Source organism: Ranitomeya imitator, chromosome 1 (assembly GCF_032444005.1).
Source record: "Ranitomeya imitator isolate aRanImi1 chromosome 1, aRanImi1.pri, whole genome shotgun sequence".
Classification (NCBI taxonomy): domain Eukaryota; kingdom Metazoa; phylum Chordata; class Amphibia; order Anura; family Dendrobatidae; genus Ranitomeya; species Ranitomeya imitator.
This window is the reverse complement of record NC_091282.1, coordinates 636,500,270-636,524,418: the sequence shown is the minus strand read 5'-3', so window position 1 is coordinate 636,524,418 and position 24,149 is coordinate 636,500,270. Positions and strand designations below refer to the sequence as shown.

The 24,149-nt window shown below is 49.4% G+C and overlaps 1 protein-coding gene across 1 annotated transcript in view; it reads left to right on the top strand.

Annotated features, from left to right (window-relative positions):
- The window catches only part of RPRD2 (regulation of nuclear pre-mRNA domain containing 2), a 99,560-nt gene that overhangs the window by 44,247 nt on the left and 31,164 nt on the right, over positions 1–24,149 (top strand). The window contains exons 2-5 of the mRNA XM_069727075.1: positions 6,612–6,741; positions 15,237–15,337; positions 17,444–17,512; positions 18,323–18,378. Coding sequence (XP_069583176.1) covers positions 6,612–6,741; positions 15,237–15,337; positions 17,444–17,512; positions 18,323–18,378 — 356 coding nt within the window. The remainder of the gene's footprint in view (positions 1–6,611; positions 6,742–15,236; positions 15,338–17,443; positions 17,513–18,322; positions 18,379–24,149) is intronic.

Here is a 24,149-nt window from a genome sequence, read left to right as displayed (position 1 = left end):
TTTATAGGTCGGGTCGTTACGGACACGGCGATACTAAATGTACTATTATTGTTTTTTTTTTTTTTTTTTATTTAGATGAAGAAATGTATTTATGGCAATAATATTTTTCACTGATCTGACTTGCAGCGCTGCAGGCTTCACAGTGCCTGCTCTGAGCAAGCTCTGTGAAGCCACCTCCCTCCCTGCAGGACCCGGATCCGCGGCCATCTTGGATCCGGGGCTCGAGCAGGCAGGGAGGGAGGTAAGACCCTCGCAGCAACCCGATCACATTGCGTTGCTGCGGGGGGGCTCAGGGAAGCTTCCCTGTACCGCCGGCACATCGCGATCATCTTTGATCGCGGTGTGCCGGGGGTTAATGTGCCGGGGGCGGTCCGTGACCGCTCCTGGCACATAGTGCCGGATGTCAGCTGCGATAAGCAGCTGACACCCGGCCGCGATCGCATATGACGTACTATCCCGTCGGTGGTCATAGGGGCCCACCCCACCTCAACGGGATAGTACGTCTGATGTCAGAAAGGGGTTAATGAACATGTGTTTTTTTTTTTTTTTTTTACCGCCGTGCGTTTTTTTTTCGCGGGAAAAAAAAGCATCATGTGCACAAAAATTGCAGAATGCATTATAATTGATGGGATGCATATGTATGCGTGTTTATTGCGAAAAAATGTGAAAAAAAACACGCTCAGGAAAAAATGGGCCTCAGTTTGTTGTAAACATTTCTCCTATTAGGCCTTAGAAAAACTAAAAACTTGGCTAAAGCAACCTTTTAGTGGTAAAAATGTAATTTATTCTTTCTTCCCCGCCGCTCAATGGTATAAAATTCTGTGAGGCACATGTGGTGTCAATGTGATCACTGCACCCCAGATGAATTCATTGGGGGTTGTAGTTTGTAAAATGAATTCTCCTATGGGAGCGTTTCTGTTGTTCTGGCACCTCGGGGGCTCTGCCAATGTGACATGGCTCCCTCAATCCTTTCCAGCAAAATCTGAACTCCAATATGGCACCTCTTCCCTTCTAAGCTTTGCACTGTGCATCAAAAGTAGTATTCCCCCGCATATGGGGTATCTGCATACTCAGGAGAAATTGTGCAACAAATTGTATGGTGCAATTTCTATGGTTACCCTTATGAAAATGCAAAATTTGGGGCTTATTTTTGTGTTATTTGATTGCTTAACGTTATAAACTTCAGTGAAACACAGAGGGGTTCAATGTGCTCACCACACATCTACAAAAGTTCCCTGAGTGGTCTTTCCAAAATGGTGTCAGTTGTTAGTGGATTTTCACTGTTTAGGCACATCAAGGGCTCTCCAAACGTGACATGGCATCCAGCAATTGCTTCAGCAAATTTTGCGTTCAAAAAGTGAAATGGCGCTCCTTTCCTTCCAAGCTCTGCTATGCGTTGCGCCCAGTCAGTGGTTTTCATCCACATATAGGGTATTGGCATGCTCAGAAGAAATTGCACAGCAAATTTTGGGGTCCATTTTTTCCTGTTACCCTTGTGAAATGGGAAAAAAATGGGTCTAAATTAACATAGGAAAGAGATTGATCTTGGTACCGTGTTAGCCAGTGGATTAAATTAAAAAATTAAAAAACTAAAAAAATTTGTGGAAAAAAGTTAAATGTTCAATTATTTTTTTCCATATTACAAAAACTCCTGTGAAGCACCTGAAGGGTAAAAAAAACTTCTAGAATGTGGTTTTGAGCACATTGAGGGGTGCAGTTTTTAGCATGGTGTCACTTTTAGGTCATGTGCACCCCAATCCACTTCAAATGTGAGGTGTACATGTGGGAAATGTTATTTATTAACTATTTTGTGTGACATATTGAGGAATTTTCCAAATTTTTGCCAAATTTTCCGTTCTTTTCACAAATAGATGCAAGTCATATTGAAGACATTTTACCACTTACATGAAGTACAATATGTCACTAGAAAATAATCTCAATCACCGGAATCCAATGAAAACTTCCAGAGTTATTACCTCATAAAGTGACACAGGTCAGAATTGTAAAAATTGGATTGGTCAAGAAGGTGAAAACCACCTTGGAGGGTAGTTGGGTTTGGCTAGGCTGTCAATGTCTGATTGTGGTGGTGACCTTTGGCACCCCACCAATCACCTGTTCCTGGTGTCGGTCAGAACTGCACAGCTCCATAAACAGCATAGTGGCCACAGCCGAGTACTGCACATCCACCCCCACATCCTTATTGATTTGATTAGGGGCAGATAGGCAATATTTAGCCACAGCTGTTAATCTAGTTAACGGAGATGTGCAGCTCAATAATTGCACTGAGCTGTTTCTTGCTGACATCCCCATCGATCAGGCGTTGATGGCCTATACTAAAGATAGGTCATCAATGTTAGTCCCAGACAACCTCTTTTAAATCAGGTTTCTGTTAAAAAAAAAAAAAAAATATATATATATATATATATATATATATATATATATATATATATATATATATATATATATATATATATTTTTTAGTCCCTATTGGTGATGAGCGAACGTGCTCGGAGAGTTGTTGTCCAAGCATGCTTGTGTGCTCGAATAATTTGTTACAGTCCCCACGGCTGCATGTCTCGCGGCTATTAGACAGCCGCAACACATGCAGGGATTGCCTTTTTGTTAGATGCTGCAGTTCATAAGTCAGGGGTGGGGACTGCTCATTGCTGCCAATGTTCATGTTCAAAATTGCAAGATTCCAATTTGTATTTTCAATGCAGATCGTGATGTGAGAAAAGAGGGGGAAAAAACGCCCAAAACATTATGAACATTTAAAAAAACAAACCCAAACACCTTATTTAAACAATTTATTTTTCTGATGATACATTTCTCTTAAGTCAGCAAACCATGGAAGAAACCTAGGGGAGTCTGTCTACATTTGACAAAGTCCTTCTAGTCTTAGGCTATGTGCACACGTTGCGGATTAGGCTTAGGAATTTCTGGTGCGGATTCTGCCTCTCCTGGCAGAAAACGGCCCTGCGGATTTGTTGCGTTTTTTGTGCGGTTCCGCAGCGTTTTTTGCGTTTTTGTTGCGGTTTTCTTGCGGATTTGCTGCGGTTTTTTACCCCTGCGGTTTTCTGCAACGCAAAGAATCCGCAACGTGTGCACATACCCTAAATGTGTCCCTGGTGCAGGCACACTCATTCCTTCCTGTATTTCAGGGCGTTTAGTTTACCGCAGCTGCAATGAATTGGAGTTAATGGACAGAAAAAGGTCCATAGGCTCAAGGTGGCCATACAGTCCAGCGAAGGCTCCACAGCCCGATCACAGCTGCGTCCTATATACACAGGGTGATGTGCTGCCAATAACTATTATTGGGAAGGAAGCCTTCTTTCTGCCTGTTTAGTGAGTGGGGAAAAAAGCACAAAAATTGAGCTTGCTTTGAATTGGTATACGTGCAGCACATACACGCATGTTCACTTTGGCCATAAAACATACAAAACCCATAAGAAACAAAATGGGCAACAAACCCTGCTGTAAGTAAAAAGCAAAAGTGCAGCTGTTTAGTGAGTGGCAGCTTGTTTAAAACTGCCAATAATTGGGAACAGGCGTTACTAGAAGTGATTTTAGAGATTGTTATACCATTTAGTGTCTCCCTGACAATTGTTAGCTCTGTTGGGGAGGGAATAGACAAGTCAGCCTCTTATACATGACACGATGGTAACTGATGGGAGCAGAACAAGTTGGCCAGCTCTGGTGGAATATTAACCAGCAATGCAGCTTGACGATTCCCAAGGCTGAATTTGCACATTTTATTATTGCTGCATTTCTTCTGCTCTTTTTTTGTCGAGATAATCTGCTTTTGACATTCAATGAAAGTGGAAGTGACCTTATGAAAACTTAGACCCGCTGTGCTCTTGAAGATGTTTCTCGTCTGTGTGCCTTTTGCTGATTTCCACTTCTTCCCCCCCCCCCAGTGTCTGGACAAAATGAATCTAATCCCAGTGTTTAGGTACTTAAAATGCATTAGCAGAAATGTGCCAAAATTGAATAAAAAAAAAACTTTTTTAAAAGTTCTAAAAAGCAATAGAGCTCAGCCACTGTGTGATGACCCACTGTTGGGACTTGGCCGCTGTGTGATGACCCCACTGTTGGGGCTCGCCCGCTGTGTGATGACCCCACTGTTGGGACTCGCCCACTGTGTGATGACCCCACTGTTGGGACTCGGCTGCTGTGTGATGACCCCACTGTTGGGACTTGGCCGCTGTGTGATGACCCCACTGTTGGGACTCGGCTGCTGTGTGATGACCCCACGGTTGGGACTCTGCCGCTGTGTGATGAGCCAACTATTGGGACTCTGCTGCTGTGTGATGACCCTACTGTTGGGGCGGACTTGGCCCCTGTGTGATGGCCCCACTGTTGGGGCGGGCTCGGCCCCTGTGTGATGGCTCCACTGTTGGGGCGGGCTTGGCCCCTGTGTGATGGCCCCACTGTTGGGGAGGGCTTGACCACTCTGTGATGGCCCTATTGTTGGGGCGGGATCGGCCCCTGTGTGATGGCCCTACTGTTGGGACGGGATCGGCCCCTGTGTGATGGCCCTACTGTTGGGACGGGATCGGCCCCTGTGTGATGGCCCCACTGTTGGGGCGGGCTCGGCCCCTGTGTGATGGCCCCACTGTTGGGGCGGGCTCGGCCCCTGTGTGGTGGCTCCACTGTTGGGGCGGGCTTGGCCCCTGTGTGATGGCCCCACTGTTGGGGCGGGCTTGGCCCCTGTGTGATGGCCCCACTGTTGGGGCAGGCTTTGCCCCTGTGTGATGGCCCCACTGTTGGGGCGGGCTTGACCACTCTGTGATGGCCCTATTGTTGGGGCGGGATCGGCCCCTGTGTGATGGCCCTGTTGGGACGGGATCGGCCCCTGTGTGATGGCCCCACTGTTGGAACTCGGTCGCTGTGTGATGGCCCCACTGTTGGGGCGGGCTTGACCACTCTGTGATGGCCCCACTGATGGGGCGGGCTTGACCACTCTGATGGCCCCACTGTTGGGGCGGGCTTGGCCTCTGTGTGATGGCCCTACTGTTGGGACGGGATCGGCCCCTGTGTGATGGCCCCACTGTTGGGACTCGGCCGCTGTGTGATGGCCCCACTGTTGGGGCGGGCTTGGCCCCTGTGTGATGGCCCCACTGTTGGGGCGGGCTTGGCCCCTGTGTGATGGCCCCACTGTTGGGGCGGGCTTGGCCCCTGTGTGATGGCCCCACTGTTGGGGCGGGCTTGGCCCCTGTGTGATGGCCCCACTGTTGGGGCGGGCTTGGCCCCTGTGTGATGGCCCCACTGTTGGGGCGGGCTCGGTCCCTGTGTGATGGCCTCACTGTTGGGGCGGGCTTGGCCCCTGTGTGATGGCCCCACTGTTGGGGCGGGCTTGGCCCCTGTGTGATGGCCCCACTGTTGGGGCGGGCTTGACCACTGTGTGATGGCCCCACTGTTGGGGCGGGCTTGGCCCCTGTGTGATGGCCCCACTGTTGGGGCGGGCTTGGCCCCTGTGTGATGGCCCCACTGTTGGGGCGGGCTTGACCACTGTGTGATGGCCCCACTGTTGGGGCGGGCTTGGCCCCTGTGTGATGGCCCCTCTGTTGGGGCGGGCTTGGCCCCTGTGTGATGGCCCCACTGTTGGGGCGGGCTCGGTCCCTGTGTGATGGCCCCACTGTTGGGGCGGGCTTGGCCCCTGTGTGATGGCCCCACTGTTGGGGCGGGCTTGGTCCCTGTGTGATGGCCTCACTGTTGGGGCGGGCTTGGCCCCTGTGTGGCCTCACTGTTGGGGCGGGCTGGACCACTGTGTGATGGCCCCACTATTGGGGCGGGCTCGGCCCCTGTGTGATGGCTCCACTGTTGGGGTGGGCTTGACCACTCTGTGATGGCCCTATTGTTGGGGCGGGATCGGCCCCTGTGTGATGGCCCTACTGTTGGGACGGGATCGGCCCCTGTGTGATGGCCCCACTGTTGGGACGGGACCGGCCCCTGTGTGATGGCCCCACTGTTGGGGCGGGCTTGGCCCCTGTGTGATGGCCCCACTGTTGGGGCGGGCTTGGCCCCTGTGTGATGGCCCCACTGTTGGGGCGGGCTTGGCCCCTGTGTGATGGCCCCACTGTTGGGGCGGGCTTGGCCCCTGTGTGATGGCCCCACTGTTGGGGCGGGCTCGGTCCCTGTGTGATGGCCCCACTGTTGGGGCGGGCTTGGCCCCTGTGTGATGGCCCCACTGTTGGGGTGGGCTTGGCCCCTGTGTGACGGCCCCACTGTTGGGGCGGGCTTGGCCCCTGTGTAATGACTGTTAAAGCTCAGCAAGCAGCAATGGTTACTTCCTCTGCAGCATATCTCCTGTTTACACCCATGTGCTGCTGGTAACGTTTTAGATCGGCATAAACTATCTGATAAATTGATGATTAAGTGCTTGTTGGTCGGGTGATTGCCTGCAGCTTTGCACAGATTGATGATTGGGAATGAGCCTTGGAGGCTCGTTCCCTGATCCTCGGCCCATATAAATGCTCCTAATTCGGTCTCCTGGAAGGGATGTGTGGACCTAAATATAATTATCGCTGTACTGGCAATCATTCTGGATTATTAATACCCTCATTAATGAATACCATTGGGTTTTTTTTTTTTTTTGCTTCTTTCCACAGCCGGGTTCTCGCACAGACTGAATCTCTTCTACTTGGCAAATGATATCATCCAAAACTGCAAAAGGAAGAATGCAATAGTATATCGCGACACTTTTGCCGATGTCCTTCCGGAAGCTGCCTCCCTAGTTAAGTACGTATATAATCATTTGTGTCTTATCACACTTTTTTTCTTATTTTGTGCATATTCGACTTTATTAAAAGCACATAAAATACATGTCCATTATCTAAATTTTTTAAATCCGGTACTTTTTATTAAAGCGTATATAAAAAATGTAATACAGTCTGACACAAACTTCAGACAAATACCAAAATGACAAAGCAGATTGAAACACTTTCATTTAACATGAACTAGTACCCTTTACGCAGTACCCCCTTCTCCCTCCGAACCCCCCCAAAACCCCATCCCAATATCCTCTATTATCAAACTGGTTCATCTCCTCTTGATAAATTTATACACCACTTTACAAAAGCTCAGCCGCACAAGTACAATTTCTACAGAGGTAATTAACCGACTCCCAACCTACTCTGCAATAGCTCAACAGAAGCCACACCTGGACAATCCATCCATCCGCCCCACATATTTTCAAATTTTGTATGTTGACCTCTCCTAATGTAAGTATTCCTTTCCATGAGGACAGTAAAGTTTATTTTATTCACAAACTCTTTTCTGACTGGTGGTTTTTCATCTAACCAATGCACCGCAATAAGCTTCCTAGCAGCATATAGTAATCTTGCAATAGCCAGTTTCCCACATTCATCTGTAGCAACATCATCCATACATCCTAAGAGGCAAGTCATTGGGTTACGCACAATATTTACCCCCATCACTTTTTGAATCCGATTAAGCACTTTCACCCAAAAGGGCTGAAGGCGAGAACACGACCACATCATGTGTAGAAGGTCGGCTCCTTCCTCAAACACCTTGGGCACTTTGAGTCTCTTCTCAGACCTGCCTTCATCATCCATAACGGGGTCCTGTAAACTCTATAGACTAAATATAGCTGTGACACCCTTTTAGTCTCACTTAAAGAAACCTTGGGAATATATTGTGCTATGGACTCCAACTGAGACTCCGATAAAGGACCCAGGCCCGCCATCCTTTTTTCCCTCAACATTAACGGATGTCTCAGTAGAAGTATCCAGCAAGCCCCTGTACATCAAAGTGATGAACCCCCTCAAATTCTCCCGAGGTCCTATGAGATTCAACAAAGTATCTGACTGCAGAATCACACGTGACACTTTGTTTTATTTATTTAGGGCATGTCTCAGCTGCAGATACTGGAAAAACATCTTCTGGCTCAGAGGAAACTCATTCCTGAGCATTTCAAACGTTTTAATTACACCACCATCAAGCAACTGAGACCTGAACCAAATGCCAATATGCCTCCACTGACCAAACCCCCGCAATCTCATAAGCTCCATCATTCTAGGGTCAAACCAAATCGATGCATATTGCCTAAATTCTGTCACCCCCCCCCTCCACTGTTTAATTTTCTGCCAAACTTACTCTGTCTGGGGGACATAGGACCATGGGTGTTATGCTGCTGTCTACTAGGAGGCGATACTATGCATAATCTGAAAAAGATTAACCGTGGCTCCTCCTCTGCAGTATACACCCTTGGACGGCGTCAGCCTTCTCCAGTTTTTGCTTAGTGTTGCATAGGAGGCACACCTAAGAAGAATTTTTTGCTCTGTTTTTTTCTGACGGATTACAGATGAAGAAAAGTGGGTCTCCTGTGAGACTCCCGGCATGGCTCCTTCCTCGGCCCCCTATTACAGGGTGCCCGGTTGAAGTCGAGATGGCTATTCCTTATGTCGCTCCTTCCCCAGTCCCTCGGGTGCTGGTTCGAAGTCGAAAACCCCCCCTCCTTCCCCAATTCCTTTTGGTTTCTGGGTTGAGGTCGAGGCGAGGATGAAGCCCCCTGAAGGTCATAGCAGCACCCTCCCTAATCCCCCTCTGGGGGCATTAGGTTGAGACGCCTCAGGTAGGGCCTGTACAGGCAGCACTCTGCAGCTCCCAACAATGGGCCAGCACACTGCGCCTGCATCCAGGGACCCCAGCCCAGCTGCGGGCTCCTGTCAACGCCGGGGGGAGTGCAGGCAGGCATGGCACAATAGACACACAAGGCTCCCTGCGCCCCTGTATCTGCGGCAGCACCAGCTCTATATTGCCTCGGGGACCCCTCACAGGGCCCCCCTTCCGCTTATAGCCCCACTGCTATCCTGCCTTTCAATCCGGGGGCATGAATACCCCTCCCGGACTTCCGCACCGGCCTGGAGCCTTTCTGGGCATCAGGCATCTAATTTAGGCGGCAGCTTCGGCCTAGCTGAAGCTGCTGCCTCCTCTCCGCCCCCGGATGACAAATATGACACTCTACAGTGTCATAGAGGGGGCAGATCGAGACAGAAAGGGTGCGTTTTTACACAGCTTTGCCGCCTTTTTCCTCAGTTCTCCGCCCCCTTCTCCCCCTGCCTCTTCTCCTCGGCTGCAATTTCTACTGCAGCAAGCATTAACCCTGCATCTCCCGGTCAGCAAGACCAGGACCAGGCCAGCCAGTCTCCGGGGAGCACAGGACTGTGGTTCTTCGGCGCTGGACCCAGAGAACCAGGCAAGACTGCTATTATGCATTCTGCACAGCCTGCGGGACCGCTCTCCCCAAGTGGCAGCACGTACCCGCACTGCCAGGACTGCACTCAGACTACTATGTCAGAGCCCCAAGAGGCCCCTGCTTATGCTTCAGTCTCTAATGCCACGCCGGAATGGGCCACTCTGATGTCGCAATCTATGACGCAGTCTATAGATAACCTAACCTCCACATTGCTTCAGGCTCTGCAGAGTCATGCCTAGGCTATGACCGCTACCCAGCAAAGGGAGAGCTTGACTCAAGGACAGGACGACTCTGGCACATCCACGCCTAGGTCAGGACGCAAGCGGACCCATAGGTCACGTTCATCTGCGTCATCCCATAGCACACGGTCATCCCCTTCTAGGGAGAGACACTGTAGTTCTAGGTCATCTAGACCGTCCCCTTCCAGGGGCAGACAATGCAGATCTCCGCAATCCCCGATCAGAGAAGGCCTCCGCCCCAGCTCACCCAGCAGGGGACACCTCAGTGATACACTGGATTCGGAAGGCATCTGTGACTCCGACTCAGACAAGGAAACGGAGGGGTCCCTGATCCCAATCCCTCCTAGCAATACAGCGCTAGTTGAGGACTTCATCTCTTCCATCCATCAGGTGCTGGACATTTCTGATCCGCCACCAGAGGCCCCAGAACACAAGATTTCCTTCTAAGGACCTCTGAAGCCACCTAAGGTTTTCTCTAACCACCCAGAGTTTAAGGCAATCCTTATAAAGCAGCTCTCTCCGCCTGAGAAAAAATTCGCTCATCGCAAATATCTGGAGGCGAGGTATCCCTTCCCACAGAAGGATACCAAGGAATGGACAGACCCACCCGAAGTGGACCCCCCAGTCTCTAGACTAGCAGCACAGACCCTCCTTTCACTGCCAGATAGTTCAACCCTGAGGGATGCAGCAGACCGGCACGTAGAACGCATGGCTTGTTCAATTTTCGAGACTGCAGGGGCATCCCTGGCTCCTGCGTTCGCTTCAGTTTGGGCTGCCAAGGCCATTCTTGCCTGGGCCAAAAATGTACTCGCTGGCCTCCAAGCATCCGCTCCTGAGCTGTCGGACCAAGCGGTTTAAATAGCAGACGTAGCAGATTACATGCTTCATGCAGCTCTGGATTCAGCAAGGGGTGTACCGGGGATAGCATCAAACACCATCACAATTCGGTGTATCCTCTGGCTGCGGGAATGGAAAGTTGGCGCAACCTCAAAGAAGTCCCTCACGCACCTCCCCTACCTCAGTGGGCGACTTTTTGGTGAACAGTTGGACACGATGATATCAAACGCCACCGGGGGTAAGAGTACCTCTCTTCCCCAACTGAAACCTAAACGCACTTACAAGAAGCGTAACCAAACTCGATTCCGATCCTTTCGGAATTCTTCGGGCTGGTCCGTCTCGCGTCCAGCACAAAATCCCCACGCAGGGACAACTCACGGTCGACGCAAAGGTCGGCCAAGACCTGGCAGTCAAAAGCAGCCCAGTCTAAGCCCAGAGGAGGAAAATCTCAGACTTTCTCCTCATCATGACTCACTGACTCCAGAAGACACCACACCCATAGGCGGCAAACTTTTGCTCTTTCATCAAGTCTGGCTGCCTATTACAGAAGACAGGTGGGTCAGGGAACTAGTGTCTTCCGGATACAAGATAGAGTTCACCTCCAACCCACCGGACCGATTCTTCCTTTCTGTCCCCCCCAAAACCACCGGCCAAGGCTCGTGCCTTCCACCAAATGGTTTCCTCGCTTCTTCAAGCAGGAGTCATAGTACCGGTCCCCACGGCCGAGCGCTTCCGAGGGTTCTACTCCAATCTATTCGTAGTCCCCAAGAAAGGAGGCAGTGTGCGGCCCATATTGGACCTAAAACAACTCAACAAATATGTACGGGCCCGTCACTTCCGCATGGAGTCTCTTCGGTGCATCATTGCGTCCATGGAGAAGGGAGAATATCTCTCCTCCATAGACATACAAGATGCATACCTGCATATACCGCTTGCACCTGCCCATTAGTGGTTTCTCAGGTTCGCCATCGACCAGGACCACTACCAGTTCGTGGCTCTCCCGTTCGGATTCGCCACGGCTCCCAGAGTGTTTACCAAAGTCATGGCAGACCTGCACTCCAGAGGCATAGTAGTCGTTCCATACTTGGACGATCTAATCATCAAGGCTCCCACCTTCAAGGATTGTGAGCTTAGCGTCTCAATTACAATCGGCACTCTGAGTCGCATGGGCAGGTTAGTCAACTTACAAAAGTCATCACCAACCCCGAGTCGGTCTGACCTTACTGGGAATGCTATTCAACACCTCCAGGGGTCTAGTGCTCCTTCCGAAGGACAAGGCACTGGCTCTCCGCCTAGGAGTTCGCACCTTCCTCCGCAAACCCCCTCGATCTCTCCGGTTTGCCATGAGTCCTCGGCAGGATGGGGGCAGCAATAGAAGCCGTCCCATTTTCCCAGTTTCGCCTCAGACCTCTCCAACTAGCCATCCTCAAGTCCTGGGACGAAAACCCTTTCTCGACAGGGAGTTCCGGCTAACGTAGTCAACCGAGAGGTTCCTGCATTGGTGGCTCAAGCCAACCTCGCTAGCAAACGGGAAATCCTTTCTCACAGGTCAATGGAAGGTTCTGACCACCGATGCAAGCCTGACGGGTTGGGGTGCAGTGCACCTACACCACAGGGCAAGTGCTCCCCAGTGGAAGCGACCATGCCCATCAACATCCTGGAAATTTGTGCCATCCTCCTGGCATTGAGGGCCTTTCATCACTTACTGGCAGCCTCTCGCATCAGAATACAGTCGGACAATGCCACGGCCGTGGCATATGTGAATCACCAAGGGGGGACCCGCAGTACCCAGGCAATGCGAGAAGTGTCACTGGGCAGAGGACACAGGGTCGGTTCTCTCGGCGGTCCACATTCCAGGTGTGGACAACTGGGAAGCAGACTTCCTCAGCCGACAAGGAATAGACTCGGGAGAGTGGTCTCTCCATCCCGAAATTTTTCGCCAGATTTGTCATTGCTGGGGGACCCCGGATGTGGACCTAATGGCATCCCACTTCAATGCCAAGGTCTCCAACTTCATGGCCAGAACACACGATCCGCGGTTGCTCGGAGCAGACGCTTTGGTTCAGGACTGGACCCAGTTCCAGCTTCTGTACATTTTTGCACCTCTCCCCCTGATATCCAGGGTGGTGAGGAAGATCAAGCAAGAGGGAGTTCCAACCATTCTAATTGCACCGGACTGGCCCAGACGTACATGGTACGCTGACATCGTACAACTTACAGTAGACGCCCCCTGGCGTCTCCCCGACCTCCCCGATCTAGTATCACAAGGCCCGTTCTACCACCAGAACTCAGGGGCTCTCAATTTGACGGCGTGGCTCTTGAGACCTGGGTTCTAACCCAGGCAGGGCTCTCGCCAGACGTCATTGGAACAATGATCAGGGCACGGAAGCCAGCCTCTGCCAAGATCTATTACTGTACCTGGAAAGCTTTCTTTACCTGGTGCGAACCTCATGGCCAGACTCCACTCCCTTATTCCTTACCCAAAGTACTTGGTTTCTCCAATCGGGTCTAGAGGCCAGGCTGTCCCTGGGCTCGCTTAAGAGCCAGGTGTCAGCCATCTCCGTGCTTTTTCAAAGGCGCATTGCTACCAAGCCGCAAGTAAGGACTTTTCTTCAGGGGGGTTTCCCGATTGGTTCCCCCATACAGACAACCACTAGAAATGTGAGACCTAAACCTGGTCCTGACAGCATCGCAGGAACCACCCTTCGAACCCCTTAAGGAGGTCCCGCTCCTCCTTCTATCCCAGAAGGTGGCTTTCCTGGTGGCAATCACCTCGCTACGCAGGTTGTCTGAACTGACAGCACTCTCCTGCAAACGGCCCTTCCTGGTTTTTCACCTGGACAAGGTTGTTCTCCATACGGTCCCACCCTCCTTCTGAAGGTTGTGTCCCACTTCCACCTCAATGAGGAAATTTCACTGCCATCCTTTTGTCCGGTCCCGGTTCATAGAGTGGAGAAGGCTCTGCATACGCTTGACCTTGTCAGGGCATTGCGTATATATGTGTCTAGGACTGCGTCCTTCAGGAGGTCTGATTCTCTTTTCCTTCTTCTGGAAGGCGGCCACAAGGGTCTGCCAGTTTCCAAAGCTACCCTTGCCAGGTGGATCAAATCCACCATACATGACGCCTACCGCCTTAAGAATTCTCCTCTTCCAGCCGGTATTACGGCACACTCTACAAGGGCGGTAGGGGCTTCCTGGGCATTCGGCACCAGGCTTCGGCACAACAAGTGTGTAAGGCGGCCACTTGGACTAGCCTACACACGTTTACTAAACACTACAGGGTTCATACCCAGTCCTCAGCGGACGCGAGCCTGGGTAGATGTGTTCTGCAGGCGGCGGTGCCCCAAGTGTAGCAGCCTGTCTGCACAATATTCGTCCATTGCTTCCCACCCAGGGACTGCTTTGGGACGTCCCATGGTCTTGTGTCCCCAAATGAGGCGAGCGAGTAGAGGAGATTTTTGTGTACTCACCGTAAAATCTTTCTCTTAGCCTCTAATTGGGGGACACAGCTCCCACCCTGTTGCCCTTCCGGGCCATTGTTACTGTCGAGTTTTCATATTGTTTGCTTGAGCTCGTACATAGTTGCCCTCTCATAGGCATGGTTGTTATTCATGTCACGTTCCTCCTCCTGCTTTTGCACAAAACTGGAGAAGGCTGACGCCGTCCAGGGGTGTATACTGCAGAGGAGGAGCCATGGTTAATCTTTTTCTGATTATGCATAGTGTCGCCTCCTAGTGGACAGCAGCATAACACCCATGGTCCTGTGTCCCCCAATTAGAGGCCAAGAGAAAGAGATTATACGGTGAGTACACAAAAATCTCCTTTTCCCCATCATAACTATGGTAGGGAATTTTTCTTGGTTCAATCTAAATCTACCCACTTCCAAACTAGCTAACAATGGACCCTTCCCCACTAGATATTCAGTGATTATCCCTGCTGATGTATTTTGGCTAGATTCTCCCCAGCCCACCATATGCTGACATTGAGATGTTATATAATATATCCAGGGGTTAGGGACCATTCATTATATCTTTAAAGGGAACCTGTCACCCGGTTTTTTCAGTATGAGATAAAAATATAGTTAAATAGGGCCTGAGCTGTGCGTTACTATAGTGTATTTTTTGTCCCCTGATTCCCCACCTATGCTGCCGAAGTTCCTTACCAAAGTCGCCGTTTTCTCCTGTCAATCAGGCTGCTCTGGTCAAAAGGGCGTGGTGAAATGGCTGCTTCCCCCCCACCTCTTGCTTATCTTCCCGGCGTTGGCGTAGTGGTTCTCGCATGCGCAGCAGCCGAAAAAGAGCGATCTGTGCTATCCCCCTGGTTATCGGTGGGGGCGGTCATCTTCCTGAGGCCGCGCGTGTGCAGATGGAGTGTTCTGCTGCCCGGGGCTTCTGGAAAATGGCCACGGGATGCCGCACGTGCGCAGATGGAGATCGCGGCGGCCATTTTACTGAAGCAGAGATGCGAACTCGGCTTCAGGAAAATGGCCGCCGCGATCTCCATCTGCGCACGCGCGGCATCCCGCGGCCATTTTCCTGAAGCCCCGGGCAGCAGAACACTCCATCTGCGCACGCGCGGCCTCAGCAAGATGGCCGCCCCCACCGATAACCAGGGGAATAGCACAGATCGCGCTCTTTTTCGGCTGTTGCGCATGCGAGAACCACTATGCCAACAACGAGAAGATAAGCAAGAGGTGGGGGAGAAGCAGCCATTTCACCACGCCCTTTTGAGAAGAGCAGCCTGATTGACAGGAGAAAACTGCGACTTTGGTAAGGTTTTTCGGCAGCATAGGTGGGGAATCGGGACAAAAAATACACTATAGTAACGCACAGCTCAGGCCCTATTTAACGGTATTTTTATCTCATACTGAAAAAACGGGGCGACAGGTTCCCTTTAATCCAATGCAACACGAAATTAATTTGGAATTTGTTTCTCCAAAGGGATCCATCCGTATCGAAATCTGTCGAGAGGGTTTTTAAAATATGGGAAGAAAGAAATGTTTACCAAGAGGATACAATTGCTGCATTTAAGACTGCACTGAGTAAGTTGGGTGTTTAGTTTCAACACAGATCATCTGGGGTCCTGCTACATCTGCTAGGATCACGCAGGTTGAACTTGTATTCCTTGGTCAATAGCAACTTAGGAGTTATACAGAGGGGAGAGCTCCCTCTAAACCCATCTAATACTTGCTGCGAGATTATGGGGTTACTATAATCTAGTGGTGCTCTGATTAGGTATTCATAATGCAAACTGCTGACAGGTCACTGATCCCTCACTGACCTGCCCCCTAGTTTACATAATGAATATTATATATACATACTAGAAAAAAACACAAACCCTTCTGCAGGCAGGTGCTGGCTGTGGCCCCTGCCTGCAGCATAATTGCTGGTTTAGTGTCCTTGTATTAACTGTTCATGTTATTGATCAAGTACAAAAAAAATAAAATTCAAAATTGCGCCTGTCTCCCCCCCCTGTGCCTGCACAGTAGCAGCTATAAGTGTGTGTTTATACAGATCTGATAGCTGCTACTACTGCACAGGTGCACAGGCCGTCACGGGGCATGAGCATATCATTTAACTCAAAACTGAAAATAAAGATTAAACAACAACCACTAGACTGATTTCATCACCAGGTGTCATTGTAATCAGTATAACGGTGCCGACCTGACACTGTAGGTTACTGTGCACAATCCTGCTGACAGGTTTCAATGTCATAAAATGTTGAAAAAAATGGCAGATTCTTTCAATTGCTTGCTATCATGTTTTACTTAATAGTCATATGTGCTGCTGACAAATGCAAGTCTACTAGCTAAAAACCAGTCCCATGTACAGATACATAAAAAAAACTTTAAAAAAACAAACAAAAAGATTTAAACCTTACAGGGAACCTGTCACCCCCCCAGGTCCTATTAAGGTAAAGGAGCCACCTTCAGCAGCACTAAGGCTGCATTCCTGTATTGAGTCAGGGAGGTATGATTTCTCCCTGACTCGGCCGCCTCACAGCCGTCCATCATCCCACTGGGCACCACCTCCTCGGTCTTGTGCCATCATCGGCGCTCTGCAATTATTTCTCGGGCATGCGCCGTGCGTGCTGCCCTGGAACTTACATCAAGTGATGTAAGTAGATCGCGCCTGCCCATAGCACCAGATTCCGCCCCACAGTGTGAATACATCAGTACATCAGCTGATGTGAGTTCCAGGGCTGAGCGCACCGCACATGCCCGAAAAATGAGAGCACTGCGCAGGCGCCGGAGGCGTGAGGAAACAGAGGAGACGGCGCCTGGTGGGATGATAGACGGCTACGAGGCAGCTGAGTCAGGGAGAAAACGTGAAAGTGAATATTTCCCCACTATCCCATAGAATGTACAGTAAGTCCGCAAGGACAGGGTCCTCTCTCCTCTGTACCAGTCTGTCACTGTAAATTTGTTTACTGTAAACGATATCTATAACTCTGTATGTAACCCCTTTCTCATGTACAGCACCATGGAATTAATGGTGCTGTATAAATAAATAATAATAATATTTCAGCGTTAATAGGGATCAAAAACATAAGAGCCACCTTCACAGAATGCAGCCTTAGTGCTGTAGAAGGTGACACTTTTACCTTAATAGGCCCTGGGTGGGTGACAGGTTCCCTTTAAATTGAATCATTCAGGCCTTATCCTTAAAGGGACTGTCTCTGCAACACCTTCCTTTTCTAAGGCTAGGTTCATATTGCATTAGAGCAATCTGTTTAGCGCCTAGCGCTAGCGGATTGCCCTAACGCAATGTTGTTTTATGGGGTCGCGTTAAACCTCCCCGCTCTCGCAGATCGGAGATCTGCGAGATCGGGGAACAGACCTCTGGCGCGCCGCGGACGCTGCAAGCAGCGTCCGTGGCGCGCCACAAAACACCGGCACATCGCTAGCGCGTGCCGAAAATGACACGCGCTAGTGATGCGCGTCACCATTGCTGTTAATGGGCGCGCTAACAGACGCGTTGCACGGCGTTAATTTCGCCGTTCAACGCTGTCCGTTAGCGCGGTCACATTAACACAATATGAACCTAGCCTAATGCTGGTGACTCAGCTGAGTCCTCCTAAATAAAATATTACATCCATTTTCCTTTCTGACATCTGACTACTCCTCACTGAAATACTTTTGTTGTAGCTAGCGGATGGAATAAACGGGAAAGAAGCAAACCTTCTCGAGCGAAACCAGTGGAGAAAACCCCAGAACGTAAGTAGCTGCTGTGCGGATGTCTATGTGTTTGGATCCGGAGGCTGACAATTGCTGCGGTGTGGTAGTTCTGGCCCCCACACACATACATATAAAGGGATAGTCTGAGCTAAATGAAACATCTGTGTCTTGGAGCCGTAAAACAATAGCAAACGAAGTGATACCCTGCTCCCTCCCACCCCTGGATCCAGCGTGGTTTTAAGCCACCCCTGAACTTCTCATTTTGTCCAGACTACCCCTTCAACTAAGGCTACTTTCACACTAGCGTCGGTACAGGGCCGTCGCCATGCGTCGTACCGATGCAAACTGCGAAAAAAATGAACAACGGGGGCAGCGGATGCAGTTTTACAACGCATCCGCTGCCCCATTGTAAGGTCCGGGGAGGAGGGGGCGGAGTTTCGGCCACGCATGCGCTGTCGGAATTGGCGGACACGACACACAAAAAAAGTTACATGCAACGTTTTTTTTTGCCGACGGTCCGCCAAAACACAACGCATCCGTCGTACGAGTGATGTGACGTGTGGCCATACGTCGCAATGCGTCGGCTAATACAAGTCTATGGAAAAAAAAAACGCATCCTGCGGGCAACTTCGCAGGATGCGTTTTTTTCTCCAAAACGACGCATTGCGATGTACGTCACACAACGCTAGTGTGAAAGTAGCCTTAGACTAAATTCTGAAACTAACCATGATGTATTTCTAGCAAATTCGTCATTCCATACCAGTAGTCATAGCCCAGTGATAAAAGGATATCATTTCAGTGTTGTGGAATAAATATGTATTAATTTTATTTTTTTCTTCTGTAATTTAGCTGTTGCAGTAACTCCTAAAGCGGCCCTGAAATCAAAGATTGTGGCTGAGTTTAGGGTAAGAATAATAAGTTACGAGTGATTGTGCGCACTTCGGGCGCGCGCGGTGATTACGAGCCACGCAATGGGGTGTACTCACGCACCAGACTGGCGTATGTGCAGACTAATAGCAAACATAAATACCTGCGCTTAAGGGAACTGGAATACGTGTGGAAATGCCAAGGCACACGTGTAGATAATGTAATTGCTTCAGAAAAGCTCCTAGAAGCTGTGTGGCTCCTACCAGAAAGTAAGCAACGGTGCCAAGAGCCCAATTATGGTTGCTACTGCACAATGGCACACAATAGGTAATGATGTGAGAGGCCCCCTCACAGATCTAGTAATAACCGAATGATAAAGTGAGAAATGGTATATGCAAACATGTGCACCGATATGCTGAAGGAGGACTCACCAGGGTCCAGGTGCAGCGGTGTCAACTATACGGATGCACGTCAGGTCTTGTAGTGGAGAGCCCCGCGTGTAGTAAAATCAATAGGTGTATGGGCAAGCAAGCCTGGAAGCTTCGTCATCCCGACGGAGGACGCAGTTCCTCCGAAACGCGTTGGTAGTAGTCTGGTCCCAGTGCCGCTCCGTAGCTGTGACGTCACATGCTAAGTCTCCTGTCGGCCATCTCCCCCCTCGCTCGTATCCAGGGACGCCACCGGCCGGGGCTTTCCCTGGCTCTGCGTAGCCATTGCACACCGCCGCTGTGCTGCAGCACTTCCAGGCTTGCTTGCCAATACACCTATTGATTTTACTGGACGCCGGGCTCTCCACTACAGCGCTGCTTAAGGTGTGCAGAGCGGCATTGGAGAAAATATCTCTTAGCAGAAGACTTCATCCACTGTAAGTTCATGCTCAAAACCTATAACTCTGCCCTTCATATGGCCAAACAATCCTACTTCACCACCCTCATTACCTCACTATCCAACAACCCAAAACGACTTTTTGAAACCTTAAACTCCCTCCTGAAACCTAAAGTACAGGCCCCCCATCTCCAATCTCAGTGGTGAGGATCTGGCCACTTATTTCCTAGAAAAAAAATCAACCACATCCATCAGGATATCTCAGCCCAATCTCCTCAGTGCCTGGATCTTCTTCCCTGCCGCACCTCAAGCTCATTAGACATCTTTGAGCCTGTTTCAGAAGAAGTAGTTTCCAAGCTCCTCACTTCTGCTCGGCCTACAACCTGCAATAGTGACCCCATTCCTTCACCTCTCCTGCAGTCTCTCACCAGTGGTCACCACTCACCTGACTAAAATATTTAACCTCTCTCTTTCCTCGGGCATCTTTTCCTACTCATTTAAACATGCCATCATGTTTACTTAAAAAGCCATCCCTGGACCAGAACTGCACGGCTGACTACAGACCTGTCTCTAACCTTTCCTTCATCTCTAAACTCCTGGAACGCTTGGTCCACTCCCGTCTAATCCGCTATCTCTCGGATAACTCTCCTCTTGACCCCTTACAATCTGGTTTCCACTCTTTACACTCCACTGAAACTGCCCTCACTAAAGTCTCTAATGATCTAATAAACGCTAAATCCAAAGGTCATTGCTCTCTGCTGATTCTCCTGGATCTATCTGCCGCATTTGATACTGTGGATCACCAGCTCCATCTCACCATGCTCTGCTCCATAGGCCTCAAGGACACAGTCCTCTCCTGGTTCTCCTCCTACCTCTCTGACCGCTCCTTCACTGTATCTTTTGCCGGCTCCTCTTCCTCTCCTTGTCCCCTTACTATTGGGGTTCCGCAGGGCTCAGTCCTCGGCCCCCTCCTTTTCTCTCTATACACTGTCCCTATTGGACAAACAATCAGCAGATTTGGGTTCCAGTACCATCTCTATGCTGACGACACACAATTATACACTTCTTCCCCTGACATAACCCCTACCCTAATTCAAAATACCAAGGATTGTCTGTCTGCTGTCTCTAACATCATGTCCTCCCTCTATCTGAAACTAAATCTCTCCAAAACTGATCTACTTTTTTCTCCCTTCTACTAACCTCACTCTACCCAACATCGAAATTACCCTGGAGGGTTCAACCATAACTCCCAAGCAGCATGCCTGCTGTCTTGGGGTCATAATCGACACCGAACTTTCCTTTACTCCCTATATCCGATCACTCACGCGCTCCTGTCACCTGCATCTTAAAAACATCTCCAGAATCCGACCTTTTCTCACCTTTAAAACCGCTAAGGCTCCTACTGTTGCTCTTATTCTTTCTCGTCTGGACTACTGCAACTCTCTTCTGATCGGTCTCCTTCTTTCCAAACTTTCTCCTCTCCAATCCATCTTGAATGCGGCAGCCAGGGTCATATTTCTGTCCAGCCGCTTCACCGATGCCTCCATCTTGTGCCAGTCATTACACTGGCTACCCACCCATTCGCTACAGGGTCCAGTATAAACTCATCTCTCTCACCCACAAAGCTCTCCACAGTTCTGAACCGCCTTATATCTCCTCTCTCATCTCCGTCTATCGCCCTACACGTGCCCTCCGTTCTACAAATGACCTAAGACTAACATCCCCCGTAATCCGAACCTCGCACCTCCGTCTCCAAGACTTCTCTCGTGCTGCGCCAGCTCTCTGGAATGCACTTCCCCAGACGATCAGACTGATACCTAGCTCCGACCTATTCAAGCGCACTTTAAAAACCCATCTCTTCAAACAAGCCTACCACATCAACTACTCGGTAAACTAACTTTGCCCTGTTTCCTCCTTCCAAATATTACTCTGAATCTGCACCCTACTATTCATCTGTCTCCACACCATCCATGCAGATGATAACTGCACTCGATACTTGACTATTGCACTTAAACACACGGGCTGATCACCGGATCATGCAGCTTTGTATGAAAATCCCTATTTATTATAATTGCCAGACCTGAAATAACAAGCACTTTTCACCTATTGTGTCCCCCCATTTCCTTGTAGATTGTAAGCTTGCGAGCAGGGACCTCACCCCTAATGTCACTGTTTAAATTGTCTTAACTTGTACTGAATTTATTGTTTGTACATGTCCCCGCTTAAATTGTAAAGTGCTGCAGAATATGTTGGCGCTATATAAATAAAAATTAATAATAATAATATCTGCACCTGTGCCTTGGCATTTCCACACGTATTCCAGTTCCCTTATGCGCGGTTTCAGTCCTATTAATTACCATTAGTATTTTCACAGCAGAATCGGCGCCTACCTGCCCTGACTCCAGCTGCTAAGGGTATCTTTTAGGGGATTAGCACTTGTGTGTCTTTTTTTCCTTTAAACATAAATACCTGGTATACCTCTCCTGCCACTCCTACCTTGTGTATGAAAATCTCTGTAGTTAATACTGTTCAGGTAGAGCTATCCAATAGCGCAATCCATGAAGAAAGTGAACGGGTAGAGCTATCCCATAGCCCTATTCCTAAAGGAAATGAAGGGGTAGATCTATCCAATAGCGCTATTCCTCAATGTTCCTGAGCATAAGCTATTTCACATGGTTGAGCGCACTTGGGATCTGCCCCCAAGGCCCTGCCCATGCCCAATGTTTGGTCCGTAGACCTAGGCTAGGAATTAGTCCCGCTTCTGTGTACAACATTTTTTGGCTTTTACAATTGTTAAAAAGCTGAATAAATAAAAGACTTCTTTGTACACACAGTTGACAGTAAACCATTTGTCAACGTAAGGAATAAGTTTACTTTGCTTCTGTGTCTCAAATATTTTGACCCTTATTTGTTGGCTTTTCCTTCCCCTGGAGAAAGCCACATATAACTGCCCGTGTGAAAACACTGGGAGAGGCAAATAAATTCCCACAATATCCAAGGCCTGAGATTTATTGATGGTCATTGCAAAAGCCAACATGACAGGAAACTGATGCCGTCACATCTGGACTGGCAAGTTTTTATCTTTGGAAATCAGATCAATTCTTGAAATAAGAACTGTCTGACCCCTTTGCTTTTCCATTTAAAGCAACGACATGAATAACTTTTGCTTTTAAGCTTTTTACATAAAGCCTTGTGCCATTACAAAGGCCACGCTTTCTGTTAAGATTACGCAGGCGCATAATTAAAGCTCCTGGTTTCAGCTTTAGTTCATGAGGAGGCATCCCAGTGGGATTCAAAGAGTTAAGAAGCTCTAAAGGGTAATCTGTGAGAATCCCAGCCTCCTCCTCCGCAATTGTGTAGACAGGGCGATATGTTGAGTGTTCACTGTGAACTTGACTAAGAATTTTGTCGTTAAAGGCGTGAACGTCATTCAATGGCGTAAGAATTGCTTTATTGGCAATTTTCTACCGTTGCATGGGTAGTCTCCATTGAGTCACCAAAAATAGCTGTAATTAAATCACCCTCTTCAATAAAAGAATTTGGGATTTCAATTCTCTTCTGGTAGACCGTATACATTTGACAACTCTCCATTGCCAAGTTTCAGTAGCTATGAGTTGTACTCAACTTCATCCTGAGAGGTTCTCATATTTTGTTGTAACTGGAACTATGAAAACTGATTCCAGGATTTTGAGTATTTAATGGTGGACTGTACAATTTGGGCTCTTCTTCCACCTTCCACTATTGGTAGAGTTTGACGAAAGTCACCACCGTTTATGAAAACTTTTCCACCAAATGGTCTTTTTTTCCACCTATATCTTGGAACAAATTATCCACAGCGTTCTTATTAAAACAGAGAGTCATTGTTACTTAGTCCCAAATAACGACAGGTAACTCCCTAAGCTCCTTTGCTTGAAGTGACGTTGGCTTAATTTTTGACACTCTCATTTATTGTAATTCCAAGGCCAGACTTGGAATGGTAGGTGCTACAGTTTGGTAGTAATGTAGCCGCCAATCCAGTGGAGGCTACTGGGCAAATAGACTTTTCTCCTTCGCCTCATTGGGGGACACAGCCCGTGGGTGTATGCTGCTGCCACCAGGAGGCTGACACTGAATGATGCAAAGAAAGTTAGCGCCTCTGCAGTGTACACCCTCCTGCTGGCTCTCAGCTAACCAGTTCTTGCTTAGTGTCCGTAGGAGGCACATGGATGGGTCTGCTATTCAGACCCAAAGCTCTTTATTATTTTATTTTTACCTTTTTACATTTTTTATTTTATTTTTTCCACGGACACATGGGGCGACGGATCCTATCAAGGTTCTGATCTCCCTGAACCATCAATAGGTGAGCACGGAGAGTGTCGCCTCTCCATATCCTTTCCTGCGATGTGGGATGCCAAACCTGAGCTGATTCTTATGGGCGACGGGTCCCTTCAAGGGCATTCATCTCCCCAAACCTTCAAGGGACGAGCACATGGAGTGTCACCTCCACATACCCTCTTCCCCAGCCAAGCCTAATGCCGGACAACAGGCCCTGTCCATCTGGGGGCTTGTACTCCATTGATGTACAGAGGCCCCTCTCTTTGGCGTCCGAGCAGCCCCCACTGTCCCACCACTGTGAAAGCATGGAGGCGGACGGTTCCTCTCCACCTCCCTAACAAAGGGATGGTGGATTGAGGTTTACACCTTTATCCCTGCACCGTCCACGCTGCAATACCTGACCTCCAGCAGAACAATAGAGTGCGCACTTTCCTCAGCGCTGAAACCCATTCATCGCGGCGTCTCCATGCCGGGACACGACCCATGGTGAGTGGATCCAGTCAGCGATGGGCCTCTGCAGCAGGATATTCACATGCTGAAAGGCAGTCAGCCACTTCCCTGTGGCCCACCTCCCTGAGGTAACGCTCGACCGGCTGCAAAAATTTAGCCCCCGGCTTCGGCCGATGTGTAGGCCGCATCCCGGAAGCTGCACCCGCACTATGGCGCGCTA